Source organism: Athalia rosae, chromosome 1, assembly GCF_917208135.1.
Source record: "Athalia rosae chromosome 1, iyAthRosa1.1, whole genome shotgun sequence".
NCBI lineage: Eukaryota > Metazoa > Arthropoda > Insecta > Hymenoptera > Athaliidae > Athalia > Athalia rosae.
The window spans coordinates 27,159,375-27,183,830 of record NC_064026.1 but is presented as its reverse complement, the minus strand read 5'-3'; the positions used below and the strand labels follow the sequence as shown (position 1 = coordinate 27,183,830).

Below are 24,456 nucleotides of genomic sequence, written 5' to 3'. Positions count from 1 at the left end.
TAAACCTCGACTATTCGATCCGTCTTTCTCCTTTCATAAGATCTTTCAACGAGATGGTCACGGCGTCCGAAGAAGAACCGGATATGCTTTCTTTTACCTCCTATTCACGTTCTATTCGTACATATATAGATTTCAGATAGTATATTTGTCATCTTAATAAAATCATCGCCTTAATTAAGGGCATCCCGAAGTTTCTAAAATCACCATCTTCCAGATAACGTATAACGACGCCGTTCAAATTTTATAGATGATTTTTGTCAGGTGGCAAGTCCCGAAAATGTTTGCCACGGAGGCCTTCCCACCTGTCGTAAGTCCCACAGGGCCCCCTTATCTTTTGTGCGCGATCCCATTCGACGGCCAAGGGCAAAAACGTACCCGTAATACCTCATATACCTGCAGCGGCACAAGGTTCCCCCCCATAGCCGGTATACCTTATTGTTTGATTTAAGCCATGGAGTTATATTTCAAAAACAAATCCCCCCCGTCCGTCAAGTGCACGTTGCTCGCACTGCTACATGCACCGCGCGTTGATTTGCGTTTGAACAGGCGTGAAAATACCAACCGCTGAGATTTTATGGCATAAATTACCGACGGATCGAGGGGGGGTGGGGGGCGCACGATGACAAACACTTGTAAACTTTCTGACCCCGGTTTATTTCATTCCGGGAATGAGGGAAGAAAAAAAGAGGAGCGAAAAAACTGGCGGGGAAGACCCGCGTGAAAAAAATTCACGAATTCTTCGGGTGTGTCGAAATAATTATCGCGCCGCTCGGAGAATACGTAGAAAATAGAAATTTCGATCCACGCGATTACCGTATCCGAATCGCGCGCTTACTCCGGATTATTTTCCCGACACTCCGTAACGCGTACGTAAAAAACTACGTAAGATTTTATAATAACCACCCGACGCGTACAGTCGACCTGCCTCGCACACATGTTTCCCGACTCCTTTGGCAGGCATCATAGTCTGGCGCTCACCGCTTACTCGGGCGTTGCTATCTCCAGAGCTGTTATAGCCGTTGGATCGTGCGCTGCCTATACGTACGGAAAAATCACATGGGTAGTTGTTGGACAAATACAAACGGAGTCGTTATAGTATGTACCTGACGTGACTCTCCCGCATCCTTTACCCGCAAGGTGAGGTGTGCGAGAGTGGATGATAAAATATTTCAGGTGTGTGCGTGTGCGTCGGGCACACGGTTGTGAACTTCGACGTCCTACACAGCGATACACCTCCAGAGTTCTCGCTACAGAGACCGAGTCGAAGACGATATCTATAGTATATCAAGCGGGAATATAAGACGAGGAAGAAAAAGAGGGGGCACCATGCACCAACCAGGTAACCGGCTCAGCCAGGCAGTCAGGTAAGCAGGCAGGCAGCCAAGCAACTCCTCAGGTAGCGCCGTTCACCTGGAGAGAACCAACGCGAGGTCCTATTCCGTGTAGTCTCGAGATGGTGTCCCGGGGATAAGGAGCTCTTCGTTGTGACCCTGAACGAGATTCAGATTAGTTGGGATTGATAATAAAATAAAAAGAGGTACATCGTGTGTGGATAGGAGAAGTGAGGAATTTTTATTCCGGCCCTTGTTACAGATAGGTGCGGGGGGGGCGCGGATGAAAATCGATCGTTCAAGTGTGGTGATATTGAATCGGGTTTTTGAACGAGCGTTGAAAAACGAAAAAAGGCCCGCCGAAGTGCCGCCGGTCGGCCCCGATTCCATTGAAAAGTGTTAATGTGCGGGAAAGGACTATACACCAGGATCTAGGGTCAGAATAAAAAAAAAAAACACGTGAGTTCAAATTGACAGTTTTAATAATTCTGCAATCGAGTCACGCGACTCAAGAGTTCCTCGTGTCTTCCTCATCCCTCTGTCTAGCCGGCAGAACGAAAAGCGAGTCGACGATTCTTGCGATATCATGGCGTCACTTTTCGAAATTCTCAAACTTCGTGGAAAAGAAAAAAATTCAATCCTGATTTCGGGTGCTGCAAAACCTTGAGAGAAATACTCACGTTCCTTTTCTAATGATTTCTGGTACCACCGCGCCAATAAATCGCTTCGTATCTGATGGGGTCATAGGCCGTCCCATTTTAATAATCGTTGGCACGTTCTCCAATTTTAACGAGTTATCGAGGTCGTCCCGGTTAGTGTAAAATTTTTTTTGGGACGGTCTACCGCTCGAAACGGTACATAAGTGTCGTCTGGCAACCGGTCGGGCGCCGATTTCTTTACTTAACTCTAAAGTAGACTTGATACCGATGGTTTTCAGCTCGGGACAAAAAAAAAAAAAAAAAAAGAAGAATACCGTTGGCCGCAATGCAAACAATATCAGAGTCAATTTCTGGGTTCATTAGGCTCAGTAATTACACCGGCGCTCATAAGGACGTAATCACGTGTCCGGAGCGTCTGCCGGGTAGAACTTAGTTGATTAGATTTTAATTTGCGTTGAGATCGACGCCCTCCTTTCTTCGTCGAACTCGGTAGCTTGCAATGGCGAAAATCCGACGATAATTAATGCGATTTCATTATTCGGCACATATCGCGGAAGAGAATTAGCTCCGTTGTTGGGTTGAACGAAGTAAAAAAATTGTCCTTCACGCTCCTAAATTCTTTCATCTAATCAAATTTGTAGCGTGAAACTAACTCATGAGGGCGGAAGTTCATATTTATACACTCATTCGCACATGTACGTACGTACGTACGTACCTATAAGCCACATGCTTACACGTAGCTGACTTTTTTTTTCCGTCGTCTACTCCTACCGCGGTGTAATCAAAAATTCTTCTATATAATTTTTCTGTTAATGCTCTACTTGAGAAGACGCTGTAACGATAATTAGCGCGGTGTAGGTACAATAATTGGCTGACCGCGTCCTCAAGCTTGCACAAAATAATCTAACCGCGGTAGGAAAATCCATGGAAACCGGACTAGCAGCTCCGATACACCAAAAATTCGTCGTGGCTTGTTTCTGAAACGGAAGAATATCAAATTTTAGGAGTCTGAAAATACGAGTATCAGAAATACCTGTGAGCGTATTTCAAAAATCTTGGGCGCGCACGCCGATCGTTAAAATGGCTGCTCGCCTACATACTTCCCTGCAAAGTTCCAGGACCATCCCTGTTATTACAAGACTGATTTGAAGTAGATCAAATATGAAAAAAGCAGAGACTGTTATGCCTCGGGTTTAATGGTCGGTCCAGAATGGGTTATTAACTATCGTAGTAGCCGTGTTCACTTCTGCGATGTACTAGAAGCGTGTAGCATAAGGGTATAGCTGAACCGATTTAGCTCGGGGCGTATCGCATCAGTTGGTGGAAGCGAATCTTTGAAGGAAAATTGCTGCCTCTAGTCCGCTGAATCCCCTGGCTAGGTACGAAAAATACAAAACTCGCGTCACGAGGCGGTTGCACCCTCTTTGTCCTGGAAGAATTCACCGGACGAACGGATCGCGCGAAAGAGAAAAAGCACAACGTGTTTCGGAATTTCAAGGCCCGCACAAAATACACCTATGTCTCTGTATACGACGTGCAGCTAAATGTCAAGGCTAGTTTCGAGCTGACATCAGCTTTGGAGTCGCGGACGTCGTGGTCAGCTGAGGTCATTTGTTCGTAGCGTCGCGTTGAATCCAAATCTACGATTATGGAGCTTCCTTAGAGCTTGTATCGTCACAATTTTGAACTCGCGTATGTAATTTTTATTTCTCATGATTGGGGGATAATTCTTCTTTTTTTTTTTTTTTCTCCTTCTGCAACGTCGTACAACGTGACTATATTCATTGCGAACCGCGTATCGATGATTTTGACGATTCTAAGCAGCCATACATATTATCGACACCGTTCTCCGTACATACCAAATATTAAGTACGTTAACGGTATTACTCGGCAATTAGTGGATATAATAAGAGACGCACACGAAGCGAAGAACGCGATTACTAACACGTAACAACGAGTTACAGTTAAACAAAGCCAGGCAATTAGCAACTCATACCTTTATATGAATATGTATAGCATGTATAGTATACCTACATAGGTGTACACTTATGTATTTCAACTCCAATTTCGTTCCAGAAAACTAACTATCAAGCGTGCAGCGTATTTACACGTTATATGTACATTGGACACGAATCGCCGGGGGGGTATTGAATGCGTAAGAATACTATATATGCGAGTGAAATGTGACCCAGTAATTAGCCATTTCTGCGAGTAACTGAAAATCTATATCAACTGAATAATTGTCGCGGGTATTTTTCAGCGAAAACGGAATTAACAAGAGAGTCATAAAAGATGAGAAAGATATCCGATAACCACTTTCTCCCTTCTATTCATTATTATATCATTGTTCTTAAAAATTATAATTTATATGTACTTACGTAAACGCACGCAATGCAGTTCCTATATCCCATTCCATGTGTGGTTACATACCTGTGTTTTACATTTATTTCCTTTTGTAGAGAGAAAAAATTTGGAAGTGCGGTTAATTGCGCGGTAATAATTATGGGTTCGGGTGATCCGAACGTTAATTGTTATTGTATAATTTACAATGAAATAATCAGACTCGGAGTTACGTATCTGCGTATAAATTCATCTCAAAGAAGCTTGGGAATATCCGCCGTAGTCGTGTAAATCGGCTTCTCTATGTTTTTGATCGTGCGATTTTAGGTCGTGAATTTTTCAACTACCTAGGAGGTTGAACCAAACCCCGACGCTCGACGAGGACGATAGTCACGTGGAAGCGGAACGTGAATAAAAAGGGATCGAATGAATAAATAAATGAACAAAACTGGGATTTTGGAGCGTAGTTTTCTCCCGGTTTCTTCGAATCCCCGTGCTAAGAAACACGCGCCGTGTAAACTCACGTGCGTAGAATGCACACTTGCCCACAGTTAGAATCTTACAACGCTGCAGCCACTGCTGACGGGTACAAAAAATAAGTAGACTTTCAGGTCGTTAGCTAATACCAGCTCCAGACGACGTACCGTCTAGATTTCAGCGTTTGTAATACGGAAGAATAATTCTGATGAAAAAGCGTCGCCAGATGTGGTGGAATAATTAAGCAGCGTAATTATCGGGATTCAAAAATGCAAAGCGCAACACTTCACGGCCGAAAAATTTCTGGTTTCACAGAGAAATACATTTCCTTAAAACGATTTACGGAAGAAGAACGCGCATATAAGTTAAGCGCATCAAAGTAGAACAACGATCCGGTACGAAACAGGTTGCATTCAAGTTTTACCGCTAGAATTTCTAAAAAAAAAATTATCATCCGAGCCATTCGACGCGTGATCAACTTCGAAACACGAATTCGATTTCAAATCTCTCGGAATTCCGGGACTGTTTTCGCTATCGGACGGTTAGAATGGCGAAAAAATTGGCAGATATCTGGGCGTCCGGTAGGCGCGCCCGGTGATTTTCCAGCGATATAGCCTACAGGATTTTCTCTACGCTCCGTTCGCGCGCACGTAGGTATACAATACCTGTTTGTAGTCGGACTCCGGGCTGACCAAGGGCTTCGCGCGAGACCATCTAAGGAGCCGGAAGCTCGGAACGAAGGCTACACGATGCGCGCGGAGTCTCGCAAGGCATCGGGTCGACATATCGCCGCTCGCCGCTCGCCGGTACCGAGGGGATATTTTCTAGCTTTATATCGTAACTCCACACTCCACTGACCACCCTGCAGAAATATGTACATACATATATATACAAATACGTACGTACGCGCGGCGTATAATGTTCGTATGTGTAAGTGCAGCTATACACGATGTATGAAACACCCGGATCGTGCAGGAGTGAGAAATAATATACCGTATGCATCGTCCGACGCGAGGCGTCCTTTTTTGTATTTTATAAGTTCGCGGCGTACCCCCGTAGACGGGATGTGACTAATACAGCTTCGAGGCATGACATTTTGTGGCTTTCACGTACACGCGTGTACGAAAAGGAAGCCTTACCTATTCCCAGACTCACAATGAGACGGAGAGGATCCTCTGTCTGGCGCGGAACATCCGTGAATGCATATAGGTATAGCTGTGTGTCTGGAGAGTTTGGGATATGAACAATTTTAGGATTTCAACGGCTGAGAAACCACGAGACATTTTCCCCTTGCTTTTAGCATGCTTAGCCTCAAGATTGTTATTGTTCTTTTTTTTTTCGCGATGTACTCCGAATCGGTTTCGAATCAGATCGTGAATTTCAACTATCAGATATCTCACGGACAATAATTCAGACTGTGGGTATTGGTATTTAATTGGAACGTGATAATCGGGTTGGAAAGCGAAGATCTGTCGGCCGTCCGTAATTACAGGTGATACATCAGAACCACCTGCGTGTGCCGCAGAGGGAGAAATAGAAGGTGTGAAAAACACAGTCTCGCGATTGTCGTATCATATTAAATTCTACTTCCTCATCCACGCGTGCTATCGTAACGAACCTCTGGATCTATCGCGCGTACACCGGACCCATAAAATTTAAATCTCACGACCATGTCATCTGCGCCGCACGGAAAACCGCAGCACCCGATACGCGATCCGTATTACAATATGTAACATAACCATACGTGAAAGTAATTCCTCGCTCAATTATATATACATATATCTCAAAACGAATTCCTTTAGGGTGTGGTCAACGTTGGGCAACGCGTTATACGTTACACATATATTATTCCCTGTACACATGTGATCAGGTTTAATCATGTACGTACATATGAATATCAGACATTATGAGTATGTGTAAATTTCCATTTCCTCTAAGAATTATAGTCTCTAGTTACATGCGTATGTACATTCAATGTAATGATTACCGGTTTCTATAATCTCCGAATTAGGTAACATCCTACGAGCAGGCGCATCGAAGGATGTGACGTTTGAAACGCACCTGGAATTCCAGAAATTATTTAAAAATAATTTTCATCTTCATTTTGCACATCATGCCGTTTTATTCCCGATTATCGTTTACGCAAGAGTCGGCGTTGGTTTCCGTTCGGCAAACACTCGATACCTATACCAGATTTGAGGTCTACTTATAGACATTTTATTTCAGCTTTCTCCCATTCAACTCGAGCTTACGCGAACAATCTTACACTACCTCAAATATATTAGTTTTATTAAAAATTGCCTCGGGGTTGGTGCGAAGGTATTTTTTACGACTTTATCCACAGCAGACGTCCGTCCGGAATCAACTTTCGACGAACCTAGCGATGTATTTTATGGGTAGATGTGATTTCCAGTTCAAATATTTCGTAGCAAGTAATTGAAAATTGATTATTACGATTCCAGCAGAGCATAAAGTAGCCGAAATTCTATCACGCAAAATCACCTGACCTCCATCCGCGTTGATGATTAACACGCTTTTCGGTATTAAACTAGTATTTCCTGTGTGTAAAATACGAAAAGTTTGCCAGGTTTGGTCTTATCGTTAGCATATAGGTATTACTACAGCTGTCTCAAGAAATCACCGTTGCTTGTCCCACTGCCCATCCGACACTTATAAAATAATATACACGTATGTAGGCATATTATTTGACCGCCTCTGTACGCCGTTACAAACCTATGCGAGGACATCTATTTTCCCAAAAATTGTTCGACCGATTGCATGAATATTTGACAACGTAATTTTTGTAAAATTGTAATTTGTTCGACCGCTTGAATTTGATTTTCTCACAAATATGACCCGTGCCATATCATTCGATCCGCGTACATGGTCGTTGCGTCCACGCAGATATGCTAACAAATTTCATAGGTGGGTGAAGAGAATCACAGGTGCGTGAAAGAAAAAAATAAAAAAAAACCATTCCTATAGCGCGTGAAGACACGTGACCGATTTCCACAGATTTTTTATTTTTTCTTTCATTCATCTCAATTAGCAGTTGTTCAAATACTTTCTATTCTTGACCTAGCGGGTACGTAAGTACATTACACGCATGTAACGTATACGCGCCGAACGAACCACGAAACGAAATGAAACGCCTCGAACGAAGTAACACCACTTCAATGAACGGCCGGCCATAACTTTTGGCATTTTTTTTACGACGCGCAATGATGTATTGTAACACATGGTTTCTAAAAACCCTGAGAAAAGTCAGGCTCGAATCGATTTTTTTTCTCTTTTTCAGGTTTAGTTAAAAAAACTTACGATCGCCGATTATTACCTCTTTTATCTCCGAAGAGGGGATATGGTTGCGGAGTGATTTCTCTCGAACAGATCGTCGAAAGTGCAGAGGTATAAACCGGAGTTTTTACGCTCGCGGTCTCGTTGAATGAAAAGCAAATGGAAAAATTTTTCTTTTACTTATAATTAACGATCAATTATCGAGCACGCGCAAAAGTAATGCACACGCGTATCCCTCGCGTTGTACACCGCTGGAGGTATAATACATTATACGGTGTCCACTTGTTCGTTATCCCGTAACTTCGTAACCGCGCAAGCGTTCGTATTCTTCTCGCTCCGATTACCGTCCTAACGAAGATTTGCAATTAATTAAATGCACCGATACCTACCTGAGGAGTTGAATAAATTTCTCACCCACCGCGGTAGCGATCGCGCTTCGCGATTCTCCGATAAAGCAAAACTGCATAACTCCCGAGTTTGGTATAATTTTAAGGAGTCGGGTATACGAAAAAAATTAAACAAAAATCCCGTACCTACATTCCACCCTATAAAACGAAGCGAGCAACCGGTGCGGCCAACCGGTTCTCGTCGAAGGCTTTAAATACTTACTATTAAACCTTACCTGCGGTCCGGCAACGGATATACGACCAACCAAAGCCGTGAGTCGAGCTTCTCCGCCGCGCTAAGCACCGTTACATTATTCTCCACTCCGATAGTTAGCTGCCCATAAAACAGTTTCCCTTCAGAATCGTAGAAAAACATTCTCAGAAATTGGAGAACGTTTATTCGAGCAGTTTGTGTTCCCTCTAATTTTTCTTTTTTTTTTTCACAAATTTTTTCTTCCATTTTGTTTTGCATCCCAGCAGAAGGGGTGGATAAGTCGAGGGGAGTTTGTACCACGGTAAACTGCGGAGTATTATCCCGCGCCAGGATATAATTACTGAAATTCGCGAGGATATATATAAATATCGCGAAGGATGCAGTTTGCTCGACGGGAAAATCACTTTTCGTTAAGAAGTCAGGGGTACAGTAATATCTATTTGTTTGCAATAATTCAGCCTCGGACTGATGTATTGTAACACATGGTTTCTAAAAACCCTGAGAAAAGTCAGGCTCGAATCGATTTTTCGCTGCAATAATTCAGCCTCGGACTGTACCGAGGTATATGGTTCAATAACCATATAGTCATTGCACATTGCAGTTGTGGTTACAAGTTGGATAAATATAGCTGTTCAAATGAGAATCACGAGTAACTTCCTGGTCAGATTAGAACTAACGGAACGTGGCCCAGAAGTTGGCCAACCGGTGTATTACAGTGACCGACTATTATTATCTATTTCAGCATCATTTCGTATAATAAATAAATAAAACAATATCTTTCGGCATCTTCTCTGATAACTGAAAAACTAGAAAAAAAAAAAAACAAATTCAATACAGGACACATATTTTTACATATTTTTACGTCGACCGGTTCGCGTACCTCGTCCACCGGTGATCTAGAAAATTTCGTTGCAATTCAAAATCTCAAATGGGTTCACTTCGTGCACAGATATATATATGTATATATATACATGCGTGAGCTGCTTACGCAACACGATCCATTCGTCGCATCATGAAATATAATTACGGGTGGAATTTGTTTTTAATCCTCGCAGTCTATATGTGGTAATTAATATATTATTCAATTAAGTAACACGGTTGAATTGTTCTTACGAGTTGCATCCACCTCAATAAGAGCAAGGTTTCTCGACGCGTACGTAGAATGTGGAAAAGATATGAAAGAAAGGAAAGAAAAAATGTTGTATAATAAATATGAGTTAGTGCGTGAGTGGAGTGTATATATGTATAACATATTTATAATATTATTAAGTTGATTCGTGAGATCGTCCAAAGTTCTCTATCACATGTGGCAATCGCGCGTGAACCAACAACTATGCTATATGAGAATAAGAATATATTTTACAAGCCTGTATGCACAGAGTAATTTCATGTGGATACATGTAAGTTAATTGTAGTGATTGTTGGTATCGTTGGTGCCGGTTAAGGACAATAGCGTTACATAAAGTTAGCTGAGAAAAAAAAATAATAACTATAATAATTGTACGAAAGAGAAATAAAAATAAATCGAAATGAAACTTGAAGAGCGCGAATGAAATCGTTCGTAGCGATGGAAGTTGACTTTCCCGAGCCGATTAACTTGCGGTTATAATTCTTCACTCTTTTTTTTTTATAACGAGTAAGTACGAATAACGAGTACGGAACAATTTATCTCACACCGAAGGATATCCGATACTATAAATTTCATGATTGTACAATCAAACTGTTGTATACGCACTCGAAATTAAATATTTGAGGACCGCAGTTGGCTTCGATATAAAAAAAAATGACCGAGGTCAGGATAACGATTACATTGCACCGTGTTTAAAAAATTTCTGATCAAACTGCTTGGATTCTATGAAGGATTCGTATAGAGGGAATATTAGAGACGGAGGAGGTGTGTACCCGCGTAGAAAGTTTCCCGACGACGGATTCTGCCTAGGCGCACATTACGCTGGAGGGTAGACGGTATTATATCTACCTGTTACCTCGACTCTACCTTCTATTGCGTACCTGCTGCGTACTTTTTATTATAATATTTACTATAGCCGTTAATACGAGTCTTTCTATATCTCACCGTGCAGAGATTGCGGATGTTCGGAGATCCTCTGCGACGGCAGCAATAATCGCACCTGGTCGCAGCGAACGCGGAAATTTTATTCTCACGTTAGATTTCAGTATGCGCATTCCACGTAAATATACCGATGGCGGATGGTCCTACTTTTCTTTCCCATCAACGGCCGTCTTTTGGTTGTTTGGGTTTGAAAAATTGAAGAAGAACGAAATAACGCTAAATAGGAATCGGATGGAAATTATGGCGAATGAATTACTATGACGAGTAATTTTTATGCAGAAATGTCGAACGCTGTACTAATACTTCCTTGCGGGCAAAAATCCATAAACTAATCACTCAGGATACCACTACAACTATAGTTTCGTTACAATCGGGTCAGCAAAACCAAAATCGACACGGTTAGACGCGCCACGGACCTGATTGAATATCGATACAAATTTGGAACAGCCCTCAGGGTCTTTTAATAGTGTTGCGGCTACTTACTATACGATCTACGTCATGTAACAATGAACGTAGATATACGGTATCTTTTCCTTCGGGTATAACAGCTTCGAAAGGAAGCACTAACGATTAATTAATTGCGCCACAGATCGATAACTGAAAATGAGAAAGGTTTCTTCTCGAAATGACGTTGAACTTTTTGACACGTTTTTATTAAATTCAAAGAATGAATCATACTCTCAGCTGAACTGTGTTTCTCAGGTGGTTGCACGGTAGGTGAAACAATCATCACGTCCGGAACCAAACGTGGTCTAATTAAGAACGGCGTTCGCGAGTTCCGAGGGTAAAAAATAGGCGTGTGCAGTTATAACGTTATAATGTACTCTCATAACGTAGGTGAAAAAAGGAAATGACAAAACCTAATTACCTACGTGAGGTGCAGACAGAGCGGGTGTAGAAATATAATTTCTCTTATACGTATTAGAAATGGACAATTACGACGTACGGGCGGGTAGATAGCCGAATAAAAATGGGTCATTTGCTCGTGTAGCCATGAGCCTAAAATTTAAGAGGCCTAATTTGGATGATTTTTTTCAAATTTAGAAAACTAATTTGTACAATTTTTTCAAATCTGTTTCAGAAATATGCTGATAAGGGAATTGGCGATTATCTGGATCGCCATCCTCTTCTCATGTCTGCAATGCTCCGACAGTCAGGTGAGAATTGAACGAGAAGTTAAATATTTTCACCCCCCTTCAAAATGGAGAGGGGGAGTAGTTCGTTGTTCGGATATCATCACACTACTTTTTATGCGGGTGTCTGTTCTATCTCTAAAAAGTGAAACTTTCCACCTGCCTTCGGAGTCCTGAGAACACCTGTGTAAAACGAATTCCTGCATTCGCACATGAAGACTAACAATATCGGACTTACGTAACACATATAACTCACAAGACTCGGTTGATATTATAATAATTATTTGCCGAGAAATTCCGAATGCTTCACGTTATTTTTCCCCCTTTCGTCCTCGCCTGCGATGCCTACGGTTCGCGATTCTTGGCCCGGATAACCGCGTACGGATCATCGAGAATCCTGCGTCGCCGCTGATATTCGTGCCAATGTCTGAAAGTAGTGCTTCATAGTCCGTTACTAACTGTAGCAACGAGTCGTAGGATTTACTTTGCTTCGATTTTATTCACCGCTATCCGTTTGGTTTAGTCAGTCCGAGAACAAACAAACCTGCAAGTCCAAAACCGCTTCAACTGTAAATCGCACAGCTATATTCACCGATTTACCATCCTTGACCCACCGTATTAGTTACACGACACGGTTCGAAAAAATAAATAAATAAATGAATCGGTACGATTTTACCGTCGGCGGTCGCTCGCATTCCAGCGGGTGCGCAGGACGCGATCGAAATATTTGTTGAACAGCATTCGCCCCAATCGGGTTTTGACCACAAAATATCTTTCTGCGATGGTTATGCGAGTATCGCGCGAAGAACGATATTTTTCTAACGAAGAAGGTCACCGAGAGCTTAACAAGATACTAGATTATTGTAAATGCGAGCTTCACATGCAGACTCGCATAGACACACGAGTACCCGGAGTGAAAGTAAACTCGTCGGCGGTAAACACACCTTATACTTACGTATATGCCCTGAAAACGCATACCGGAGGGCAATGATGCTCAAAGTGTTGAGAATCGTTGGAGACGAGAGAAGAAAAAAAAAAAAAATTCTACGGATTATTCAATTTAAATTATGTGGAACATCGACGAAAGGTTTCGACTAGTTAATTAGCTGTTCGTCTCAGTTGTTGTTTCTTTTTTATTTATTTATTTATTTTTTTTTTGTTGCTGTTTCTCATTACGCACCATTAGAATGACGATAACGACGTCCCTGTACGAACGAAGTTACCTAAAAAGTCCAACGGTACATTGAGAGTACGCCTATAGTTTTTTCCTACTGCGTTACACCGATCGTTATGAATGAAATTTAATCTCGTTTTATTTATGATTTCAGATTACAGCGTCGAACGTGTTCACCTGTCCGAACGGTGAGTTGAAATTATTCCTTTTTCCAATCGTTCTGCAAATATTTCCGTTGACAATGAGAAACGAAAGGAATTTATAATGTATACGATGTTAGCTCTAGTCCTTCGGGAATCGTTTGGCGCCAGGTTGACGGTAAAAAATGGAATAATAAAAAATAAAGGACTTCACTGCACACGTCGAGAAAACACAAGGTCAAAGCGTCGGAGGTATTCGACTCCTCTGTCGTCCACCTTCAGCATCTCCACAGCGTTGTTGAGAGACCGCGCCGACTGTCCAGATTAATTTAAAAATGTTCGGCAAACTTTTTTTCCCATTTTTAGGATAATGACCCCCCCCCCCTGATCAAAGGTGGTCCCTGAAAACTGAACACCTGCAAACTTCACACCTGAATATTACTGTAATTGATTGATATATCGATGGGATTCGGTGACGCCGGGGTGGATAATTGGGCTGAATCCGAGCAGGGATTCTAACTGTAATTGTATTCTTCAATTATTTCCTTCGTATTACCGTGGAGGCAGATTAACGATTATATGATCTTGGCTATGGCTGTGTAAAGTGGGACAGTGACGTTGAATGCGCATGCCGGTTGTAAGTTATTCGTTAACGGTATCGAATGTGAAGGAACGCAGTTTCTACGGAGGATTCCGTATTACCTCGACACGCCTTCGCCCCCCTTTACGGGGAGCAATATACTCTCCCGTCTTGGATTATTGCACGTGGTTGAATTCCAGGTTGCCCAACAATTTGCGTATGCACTGGTACCTCGTCTTATGGAAATATGATAATCTTCGAGCGTTCGATCGAAAACCAAATAAATTACCCAATAATAGTTACGTTCGCACGCCCACCGATGTACAATTCGATGACCGGGGGGAATTGCTCAATCTGCAGTTTTTGATTTTTTCGAAAATTTCTCAAGTTTGAGACTCCGTAACGTAACCCGCAACACGCGTAATTATGTTGGATTATTGCTGTAGATGGCGAGATCGGATTAGAAGGATATTTATATCACCGATATATATATATTGCAAAACAATAATCTCCAGTCGAGATCGACATTTTTTACACCGTAAATATCGTTGGTTTCTAATCGTCGATCCAGAGTCATTTGACCGTTGCAAAGTTTTAGCCAGTTGCCCGTATCGATTATCACGAGTTATTCACTGGTGGTTTTCAGCTGAGGAATCGTCGAGCAACCGCTTACATAATGATCGTGAAATAAAACCAATAAAAATACTTGAATATAACTATACAGTATTAAATATACATGATGCAAAAAAATCTCGGATTACTATGCAGAAGATCAGCCCGTGAAGCACCGAGATTATTTTTACTATTCGCGAATCTGCACGTCGCGTCGCCGAAAGGCCACACTTCTGTTCATCCATTTTTTCATTTTAAATCCGACGATGATTGAAATCGTTTAACGTTCGGCATTCTGAATAGAGTGTAATTATTCTGCGTTTATTTGTTACAAAAAGTGCTGGCCCTGAAGCGATTATTTCATTACCTTTCCTGGTTGATTAGCTCGGATGGCTTCCAAAAAAAATTGCAGTGAAATCATCCGCACGGTGGGGTCAGAATCGGTGCTTCGTACAGCCATTGATTCATACCGATCTAAAAATAAGAGATCGAAGGATAAACTCCGCGTAAAAGAAAAAGGAAAAAAAAAATAAAAAAAAAAAACAAGAGGAAGTGCTAACAAAATGGCGTGCTAAAATCCGAGCTTACCTCATCTACGGAATCATATATAACTTCAATATAATCGTAGACACAAGGACACGATGCATCGCTGCAAATATCGTTTGACATTTCTATATAACATATTTGTGTTTGCGATTCAAAATTTTCTCACGATTTAGTAGGACTTTGTTTGTTGTTTTTTTTTTCTTTCGTTCATTTTGCTTCCATGTGTTCTCTCGCCTGCCGTAACCCTGTTACGTAATAACTAGTTGGATCGTGAGATTTATAGCCAATTAATTAATTAATCGAAAGTCTACATTTTGAAGTCGTAAATGTATCGAAAATAGGCGCCTTGCGGTGTGGGGTGCTAAAATTTTACTGCAGCATATATATTTTATCGCGAATGATCAGACGGGAATAAAATACCGAGAAGAGTATACAGTTAATAAAGTTGATGACCTCATGAATGGGAAAAATAAATGCCCAAGGAGATCAGAACTGCATTCTTGATCGATGAACGCGCAGGATAAATTTCCCGATTTCGAATAAAATATTGTTATCACGGGTGTATATCTTTTGTACTACGAGGAGCTTTGGAAGTGAATCAATCAGTCCGATTATGCGTGGGAAAATTAACCGTAGGGACAGAGAATTTCGCGCCTCTCTCGATTATTTTTTGTCGGCAATAGATCGTACGTACCGCGCAAGATGAGAGATCGGTAGAGTTTCTCTTTTCTCAAAACTGTAGTAAGAATTCTTGCGTGTGTACCTACGACTTTACAGAACGATGGAATTAATCGTTGGATCGATTGTTTCTGGCCTGCAGAAACAAGTCTGACGAACTGGCTTAAAAGCGTACAATTAGCGACCATCCAATTATAAGTGAGATGAGGCTGGATTCATCTTCGCTGACGAAGAAAACCGGTCGAGTATACACGTACAAATTTATAATTATTTAGCAACGCATTCAGTGACACGTGAAGTAAGAACTGAAGTTGCTCGGTTAGGAATTCAATGCGTAAAATTACCGAGTTTAAAGAACCACAGTTAGGTACGAGAAGTGAAAGTGAGTTTAACTTATCTATACTTCATGCCTCTACCTTTTCAGTCTGCATTACAGCCTCGTTCGACCTTTCGGACGAATAATGTGAATAATCGATTCTCTGCTCCGTGCTGCCATTTTGTTATTTCCCGTAGTGTCTGAAAACGAAACGCGAACACGGGTAAACCTCGGTTCGACGCTTTATATTTTACGAACGTCGCTCTCGATTCGCACGCGAATCGAGATTTCGAAAAGAAAACTTGAACTTTTATAAATCTAGGATGACGATATCGATCCGCGTGCAGCTAACTTTATTCCGTAGTTAAAACGAAACACGTTTATTTTCCCCGGATCTTAGAGGCCGCATACGGAATCCGATCCGGATGGACCGGTCGTCCGATGTAAACCGCACCGCGAGACGAGAAGTAACAGAGAAAAAGAGAAAGATTCTTATCATCTCGAGAGCTTTATATTTAGACGGCGATATCCACCCGTAGTATATTTTCGTCGAAAACGACCGACCATTCGGAACATTGCAGCGTCTTCAAATACGCGTACACGATCCGCATCGCGTCTTCGACTTCGGCGTGGGCAGACGGCAATATGGAAAAAGAGAAGCGAGCGAGCGAGGCCTCGGGTGTTGACCAGGTACATTGAGACCAGGTATGTGTCTCAATGGGGCGCACATACCGCCGTCGTCGAGGTCCCTGACACGGATAATTTTCCCAGAAGTCTGCGTTCCCCTCTTTCCCTCGGCAGCTGCATGTCTCTCTTTTTCTTTCTCTCCTGGCTCCGGTTCTGCTTCTGCGGCGTTCTCAACTCGTCATCGCTGAAAATGCTCCGTCGACGATGTTTCTCTTCGTCGTTGGTAAAGGAGAAGATTGAACCAACGGCGGCAACTTTTGCCTCCCCGATCGGTCCCCCCTCAGTATCTGGCAGGTACCTCCTGCCGGAGACGCCGCCGATCACTTCGCTCAAAGACTCCTCGCAAAAACAATCGAGGTCGAACATCCGTCCGAGCCGATATATTATATGTACGTGGGCAGCGGCTATCCCCTCTTCAAAACAAGGGCGGACATTCGGGAATCGGATATATTCGTTCGAAATTAGCCGCCTAGATTTGATGTGGACGAAATAAATATACCATACGTACGCCTCGTTTCTACGGGTGTACTTTCTACCGATTCTTCTTCTCAATCGTACAGAGAGATAAAAGCCACACTGCTTTACAGTTGTGGTACTACGTACGTGCTCTTTTTGTGAAATTATTTCCTCAGGTTACTTTTATGATCATTAAGAGTCTCCTCGGCGTCACCTCGGTAGTACGCGTTGGAATTTGCGTGTCTTTTTTTCAATCTCACCGGTATATCCATCGGTAGAAAGCACGGCGAACGGGCTTTTATCGTGCGTAAATATGTACGAATAATAACGAATTCCTGTATACGATTTTATTTTTGTTACAGGTTGGGAACTACGCGGTATTCACTGCTACAAGTTTTTCAATATTAGGCATTCCTGGGAGAAATCAGCGGAGCTATGCAGAAGGTAAGAGGAAGAACGGTTTTACGTTGTACATACCTGTACAGCGAACTGAGGTATTATTAGAGGAACCGTGACGAACAAATCCTCTTTGTACCTCGGATCCTTTGATGAATCTTCTACCTTCCGTATGGCCCAAACCCTCCGGCTCATCTTCCGACCGTAATTCGCCTCCAGCCGTACACATATATTCCTCCCGAAATGACCAAACGACCGATCTCCTACGGGATGACCGTTAGTTTTTTTTTCTCTCTCTCTCTCTCTTCGCCGCCTTTGTCAATTTCTCAGTTTTGCGACTCGTTGCAAATGGGCGGTCATCTTCTGGGAAACATCTCTACGGAACCGGCATCGCTTCTATCCAGTGAAAATACAGACGCGTCGACTCTTGCGCGTACGCGAACTGCGTAATTGCTCGCACGTATGATTAGGTTGGTTACGTGCATTATACCACGGTGTGACTTGTGAACGAAATCCGTAAGGTCCCGAAGCGTTGGTGAAGACGAGGCAAGGAGGTCATTCCTCTCAGAAACATGGCATACCTTCCCGCCGTCCGTCCATCTACAGTCCCTTCCCTTGTGCCGTTCTATGCTACACACATAACGCATCCTCGGATTTACGTACATATACGTGTCCGTGTATACACCGTACGTTTCACATGTGACATATACGTTCGCGCACATGAATATGTATGAGTAACGTGTGTCACATGGGCTTGATGTGCCAACAATTTTCTCTAAGCGGATAAAATTCCGGAGATTAGGTGATATGCAAAAATGTTGAATAAAAAAAAAAAAAAAAAAAATTGAAAGAAAAAATTTATGGACCAGAATATCATAGTTGTGATTTTTTTTTTTTTCTTTCCAAACTGGTTCTTTCGCCCGAAATTTATTCCGTTCACTACCTCGGTAGTTTTTATATCCCTTGTTACGAGATTTATTTAGCGACCGTACGGTGACCGCGTGTAATCTTACAGATCAACGGTTTCAAGATCAAACTATTATGTGGCAACGTAATTGCTCTAACGGTCGTCAAAAATTTCCAATGATCGAATGCCAAGGTCATGGAAAAAATCTTCCCGCAGTAAACGACCGAAGCCACTAGTTTCCGACAATCCGCAAGCACACAGGATCGTTAAACCAGATCGCGTGGTACAGTAAAATAAAACTGATTGTAGGATAAAATCGAGTGTTTGAGGTGCATTCGTTGAGCGTAATTTAGACGTTAAAGTGTCTCGGTTCAAAGACCCTCTTAGCTGCTGGTGCAGAATTACAGCGTTAATGGAGAAAAACTAATCACGGAAGTGGTCGGTGAACCGGCGTTTGCTATCGTCCCGTAATTTTATGGAGAATGAAGAAAAAAAAAAACGGGGGAGAGAAGAAAAAATGAGGGAAAAAAAGGAACAGCACTTTATGCGCAGGTATAATAAGCGGAGCTTTTCCATCTTCTAGATATGGAAGCGAGTTGATGGTCGTCGAGTCCTATGCGGAAAACAATATGACCGCAGGGATGGTGGGACGCAATCTGAACAACTTCTGGCTCGGTCTCGCCTCTCTTGACGATCTTAGAACTAACACCTTAGAATCGGCCGCTGGAATGCTCGTCTCTCAATACGCTGGTTTGTACAATCTACGTGAACGGCGATTTATAAAAAAATGCAAAGCTACGCGGACGAGTCTCGAGAATTTTTATGATCTCATTCAGGTTTCTGGGCTCTGAAACAGCCGAATCCTCGGGCCGGCGAGTGCGTAGACGTCTCGATTTCCGACGAACAGCAATCTTGGGAATTGACAACCTGCGAATCCTTATTGCCGTTCATGTGCAGAGCGCGTGCTTGTCCGGCAGGTGAGATTTGAACGGAACTTTCCAAGATGTTCAGGCTAGTAGTCAGTTTTTCCCTTGTAACATCTTCGAACGCTTATTCTAGGATCTTTCCATTGTTCGAATGGCAAGTGCATAAACGCGGCATTCAAATGCGACAAACAGAACGACTGCGGTGATCTTTCGGACGAACTGGACTGCTCTTCAAATTGTCAATTCTACATGGCAAGCAGCGGAGACGTCGTCGAAAGCCCGAATTATCCGCAAAAGTACGCACCGCTCAGCAACTGCAAATGGACACTGGAAGGACCGCAAGGTCACAATATTCTGCTGCAGGTAACGATTCGTTGGATAATCGAACTCCGATTTTCATCAGACCGAATACTCATTCACCCCGGTTACATTACAGTTCCAAGAATTCGAGACCGAGAAGAGTTTCGACATAGTTCAAATTTTGGTCGGGGGAAGAACCGAGGATAAATCGGTAAACCTCGCGACACTTTCGGGAAAGGAAGATCTGAGCAACAAGTTGTTCGTATCGGCTTCGAACTTCATGATCATAAAATTCAGCACCGACGGATCGGTCGAAAGGAAAGGATTCCGCGCCTCTTGGAAAACAGAGCCACAGACCTGCGGTGGCACGCTCCGAGCCACCCCCCAGGGGCAAGTTCTCGCTTCTCCGGGATACCCCCAAAATTATCCCGGCGGATTGGAATGTCTTTACATTATCCAGGCGCAGCCGGGAAGGATCATTTCTTTGGAGGTATGTCTTGCAGCGAACGATCGATTCGGGGGATCGGTGCTGAGTTTCATTCGCGATAATCATCCATTGTCTTTTTCCCTCCCCTGTCGTAGATCGAGGATCTAGACTTGGAACTGAATCGCGATTACATGCTCATAAGAGACGGCGACTCGCCGATGAGTCGTCCGGTGGCCAGGTTATCCGGTACAATCGAGAATAATCCCAAAGTAATAATGTCGACGGGTAATCAGTTGTACCTGTATTTCAAAACGAGCCTAGGGGACTCGAAGAGAGGCTTCAACATCCGTTATACCCAGGGATGCAAGGCTACCATTATAGCGAGAAACGGAACGATCCAATCACCGGCGTACGGTCTGAGCAATTATCCGAACAATCAGGAATGCCTTTACAAAGTGAAGAATGTCGATAGGCGACCTTTGTCGTTGAAATTCGACAATTTCAACATCCACAAGACAGACCTGGTCCAGGTAATAATTTTCAACGTGAAATCGGAGAGGCTAATAATGATAAGATCTGTCTACGAGAAACCTCGTCCAACGAAACTATTATTTTCCTCAGGTTTACGACGGATCGAATACCAACGGCCTTCGACTTCATTCGGGTAACGGATTTACTTCGAGTACTCGTCCGAGGATTACACTTACTGCTGAAAGCGGAGAAATGCTGATAAGATTCGTTTCCGATCCTCTGCACAGCAGCACAGGATGGGAAGCCACCTTTTCCGCAGGTTTGTTCGATCGATACTCCGAACACCAAAAACACGTAGAGCTGGCGATAAAAAAAAAAAACCAAAGAACGAATGTTAATATTATTCCCTAAATAAATTACAGATTGTCCTCTTCTCCAACCTGGAGAAGGAGCTCTCGCGTCGAACAGAGACACAGCCTTCGGAACGGTTGTGACGTTCTCGTGCCCATTGGGTCAGGAATTTGCAACCGGAAAGGCAAAATTAGCCACCGAATGTCTGCCGGGTGGTAACTGGTCCATAACGTATATTCCGAAATGCCAAGAAGTTTACTGCGGACCGGTGCCTCAAATCGACAACGGATTCTCCATCGGATCCACAAACGTCACTTACAGAGGAATCGCTACTTATCAGTGTTACGCCGGGTTTGCATTCCCCACCGGCAGGCCGGTCGAGAAAATTTCTTGTCTTGCCGATGGGCGATGGGAGAACAAACCGAGTTGTCTGGGTACGTGACTTTTGATGGATGATTAATTTCGTTGTTTCTCTGCCGAAATTTCTTTATCTGATCGTAAAATTTTGGCTCAGCTTCGCAATGCGCACCCCTTCCGGAAGCTCCTCACGCAAATATCACGATTCTCAACGGAGGTGGTCGCAGTTACGGTACCATCGTAAGGTTCGAGTGCGAACCAGGATATATCAGAACTGGACATCCGGTAATTCTCTGCATGAGCAATGGAACTTGGTCCGATGATGTTCCGATATGTTCCCGTGAGTGTATAATCATCCGATGGATGGCAAATACTTTTTTTTCTTGAACACGTGACAACTTTACCCGTGATTCGCAGGTGCGAAATGTCCGATTCTTCCGACGATTAAAAACGGTTTCATCGTCGACATGTCCAAGGAATATTCTTTCGGGGATGAAGCTCGCGTCCAGTGTAATAGGGGCTACAAACTCACCGGCTCCAACATCATCGAATGCGGTGCCAATCAGAAATTTAACAATGTTCCCTCTTGCGAAGGTAAGCGAAACAGCGAAACAGCCAATCATAAGTTCATTCTTTGAACAATGTGTGTTCCTAATGAATGTATTTCTTCTTTAGATATCAACGAATGCTCCTCGAGTCAATGTGACTTGGCGACAACCGAGTGTGTAAATACAGCTGGAGCATTCAGCTGTAAATGCAAGAGCGGTTTCGATGCGACAATGGACTGCCGACCAGTCGGTGACCTGGGTTTGATAAACGGCGGTATACCCGACGATTCCATCACGGTTTCAAGTTCAGAGAATGGCTACTTCAAGAACGTAAGAATACCGGATCAGCTAGCGGTCCCTTTGAAAATATCCCCCACATCGCTACAAATATTTTTTTGTCAATCAATTACAGGGTGTCCGTCTGAACAACGGAGGTGGATGGTGCGGCAATAGCATCGAACCGGGAGCGAATTGGGTCATGATTGACATGAAAGCGCCGACTATAATCCGGGGATTCAGGACTCAAAGCGTCGCGAGAGTCGATGGAAACGTGGCATTCACAACGGCGGTGAGAATTCAGTACACCGATGACCTCACCGACACTTTCAAGGACTACACAAACCCCGATGGAACACCCGTAGAATTCAGAATTCTGGAGCCAACTCTGTCCGTTCTGAATTTGCCGGTAGCGATCGAAGCGAAATACGTCCGATTCCGTATTCAAGACTACGTTGGGGCTCCTTGTGTGAAATTGGAAGTCATGGGATGTACCCGTCTCGAATGTAGTGACATAAATGAATGCGCGGTCAACAACGGCGGTTGCGATCAAAAATGTGTTAACACCCCCGGAGGATATTCTTGCATGTGTAACACCGGATTCGAACTCTACAAGGCTAATGGGACCGCGGGTTTCAGCATAGAAAAATCGGAGGACGGCGAACGGGACGGTGACATATTCCAGAAGAATAAAACTTGCGTTCCCGTAATGTGCTCCGCGCTACCGCCGCCAGAGAACGGAAAAATTCTGGCCACTAAGGTAAAATAATGAGCTCCACAATTTCTTTTTCGACTGAATGAAGTTGACAAGTTTCTAATCTCTCGTACCGTTTATCCCGTAGCTACAATACCACTTTGGAGATTTGATAAGGTTCCAATGTAACTTTGGATACGTGCTCTCGGGGTCTACTTCCGTAGTTTGCTCATCTAACGGGATGTGGAACGGAACAACGCCGGAGTGCCAATGTGAGTTTCGATTTTCGTCCCTCTACAGTTGCTCAAACTTTTTCTTCTTTTTTTTTTTTTTTATTTCGAAACAATTTTATCCCGCAGATGCGAAGTGCGTTTCTCTTCCCGATGACAAGAACGAGGGTCTTTCTGTGATCCGATCCAACGAAGCGAGCGTGCTGGTACCATTTAGAGAGAATGTCACCTTGACGTGCAGTAACAACGGTCGTTTGTTGAGAAACACGGCTACGTCTGGTTTCCGACAATGCGTCTACGATCCGAAACCCGGTTTCCCCGATTACTGGCTTTCCGGTACGCAGCCCGCTTGCCCTCGCGCGGATTGTGGAAAGCCTCTGCCCACGCCTGGAGCAGAATACGGAAAATACTTGGATACGAAGTATCAGTCATCTTTCTTCTTCGGTTGTCAAGACACTTTCAAGCTCGCCGGACAAACGAATCGCCACGATAACGTGGTTCGATGCCAAGCCAATGGAGTTTGGGACTTTGGAAACTTACGTTGCGAAGGTCCGGTTTGCGAAGACCCTGGCAGACCGAGCGATGGCTTCCAAATAGCTCGCAGCTATGAGCAAGGATCGGAAGTCCAGTTCGGCTGTAACAGGCCTGGATATATCCTGATAAATCCGAGACCGATAGCTTGTCTGAGAGAGCCGGAATGTAAGGTGGTCAGACCCTTGGGTCTCGCTTCCGGACGTATACCGGACTCTGCTATAAACGCTACTTCCGAACGACCGAATTACGAGGCGAAAAACGTTAGACTGAACTCGGTCACCGGATGGTGCGGAAAACAAGAAGCATTCACGTATGTCAGCGTTGATCTGGGACAGATATACAGAGTGAAGGCTATCCTAGTCAAAGGAGTCGTTACTAACGATATCGTTGGTAGACCTACGGAGATTCGATTCTTCTACAAACAGGCGGAGGCTGAAAACTACGTCGTATATTTCCCCAACTTCAATCTGACCATGAGAGACCCCGGAAACTACGGAGAGCTCGCTATGATCACATTACCCAAATATGTCCAGGCGCGATTCGTGATTCTTGGTATCGTTAGCTACATGGATAACGCTTGCCTTAAGTTCGAACTCATGGGATGCGAAGAGCCGGTCGTTGAACCTCTACTTGGATACGACTACGGGTACTCACCTTGCGTGGATAACGAGCCACCGGTCTTCCAAAATTGTCCTCAACAACCGATAATGGTTCAGAAAGGAGCTGACGGTGGTTTATTGCCGGTGAACTTTACGGAACCGACCGCAATCGACAACAGCGGTAGCATTGCCAGACTAGAAGTAAAGCCACAGAACTTCAAAACTCCGATTCAAATATTCGACGACATGGTTGTGAAATACGTTGCTTTCGATTATGATGGTAACGTGGCGATTTGCGAAGTCAATATCACCGTGCCTGGTTAGTAATTGATCAGAGAATCATTTT

The 24,456-nt window shown here is 43.4% G+C and overlaps 1 protein-coding gene across 2 annotated transcripts in view; it reads left to right on the top strand.

Moving 5' to 3' along the window:
* Positions 1-1,385: 1,385 nt before the first annotated feature.
* LOC105683425 (sushi, von Willebrand factor type A, EGF and pentraxin domain-containing protein 1) overlaps positions 1,386-24,456 on the top strand; it is a 31,379-nt gene continuing 8,308 nt past the window's right edge. The window contains exons 1-18 of one of the 2 annotated variants that reach the window (XM_020850866.2): positions 1,386-1,537; positions 1,594-1,790; positions 11,854-11,929; positions 13,234-13,267; positions 17,457-17,538; positions 18,981-19,147; positions 19,234-19,374; positions 19,457-19,686; positions 19,760-20,113; positions 20,206-20,580; positions 20,672-20,840; positions 20,944-21,306; positions 21,387-21,569; positions 21,647-21,823; positions 21,905-22,107; positions 22,190-22,813; positions 22,896-23,019; positions 23,107-24,429. In XM_020850866.2, the coding sequence (XP_020706525.2) occupies positions 11,858-11,929; positions 13,234-13,267; positions 17,457-17,538; positions 18,981-19,147; positions 19,234-19,374; positions 19,457-19,686; positions 19,760-20,113; positions 20,206-20,580; positions 20,672-20,840; positions 20,944-21,306; positions 21,387-21,569; positions 21,647-21,823; positions 21,905-22,107; positions 22,190-22,813; positions 22,896-23,019; positions 23,107-24,429 (4,621 nt within the window). In that variant the 5' untranslated portion in view covers positions 1,386-1,537; positions 1,594-1,790; positions 11,854-11,857. Of the gene's footprint in view, positions 1,791-11,853; positions 11,930-13,233; positions 13,268-17,456; positions 17,539-18,980; positions 19,148-19,233; positions 19,375-19,456; positions 19,687-19,759; positions 20,114-20,205; positions 20,581-20,671; positions 20,841-20,943; positions 21,307-21,386; positions 21,570-21,646; positions 21,824-21,904; positions 22,108-22,189; positions 22,814-22,895; positions 23,020-23,106; positions 24,430-24,456 lie in introns of both variants that reach the window. The other variant, XM_012396005.3, reaches the window with a different exon arrangement.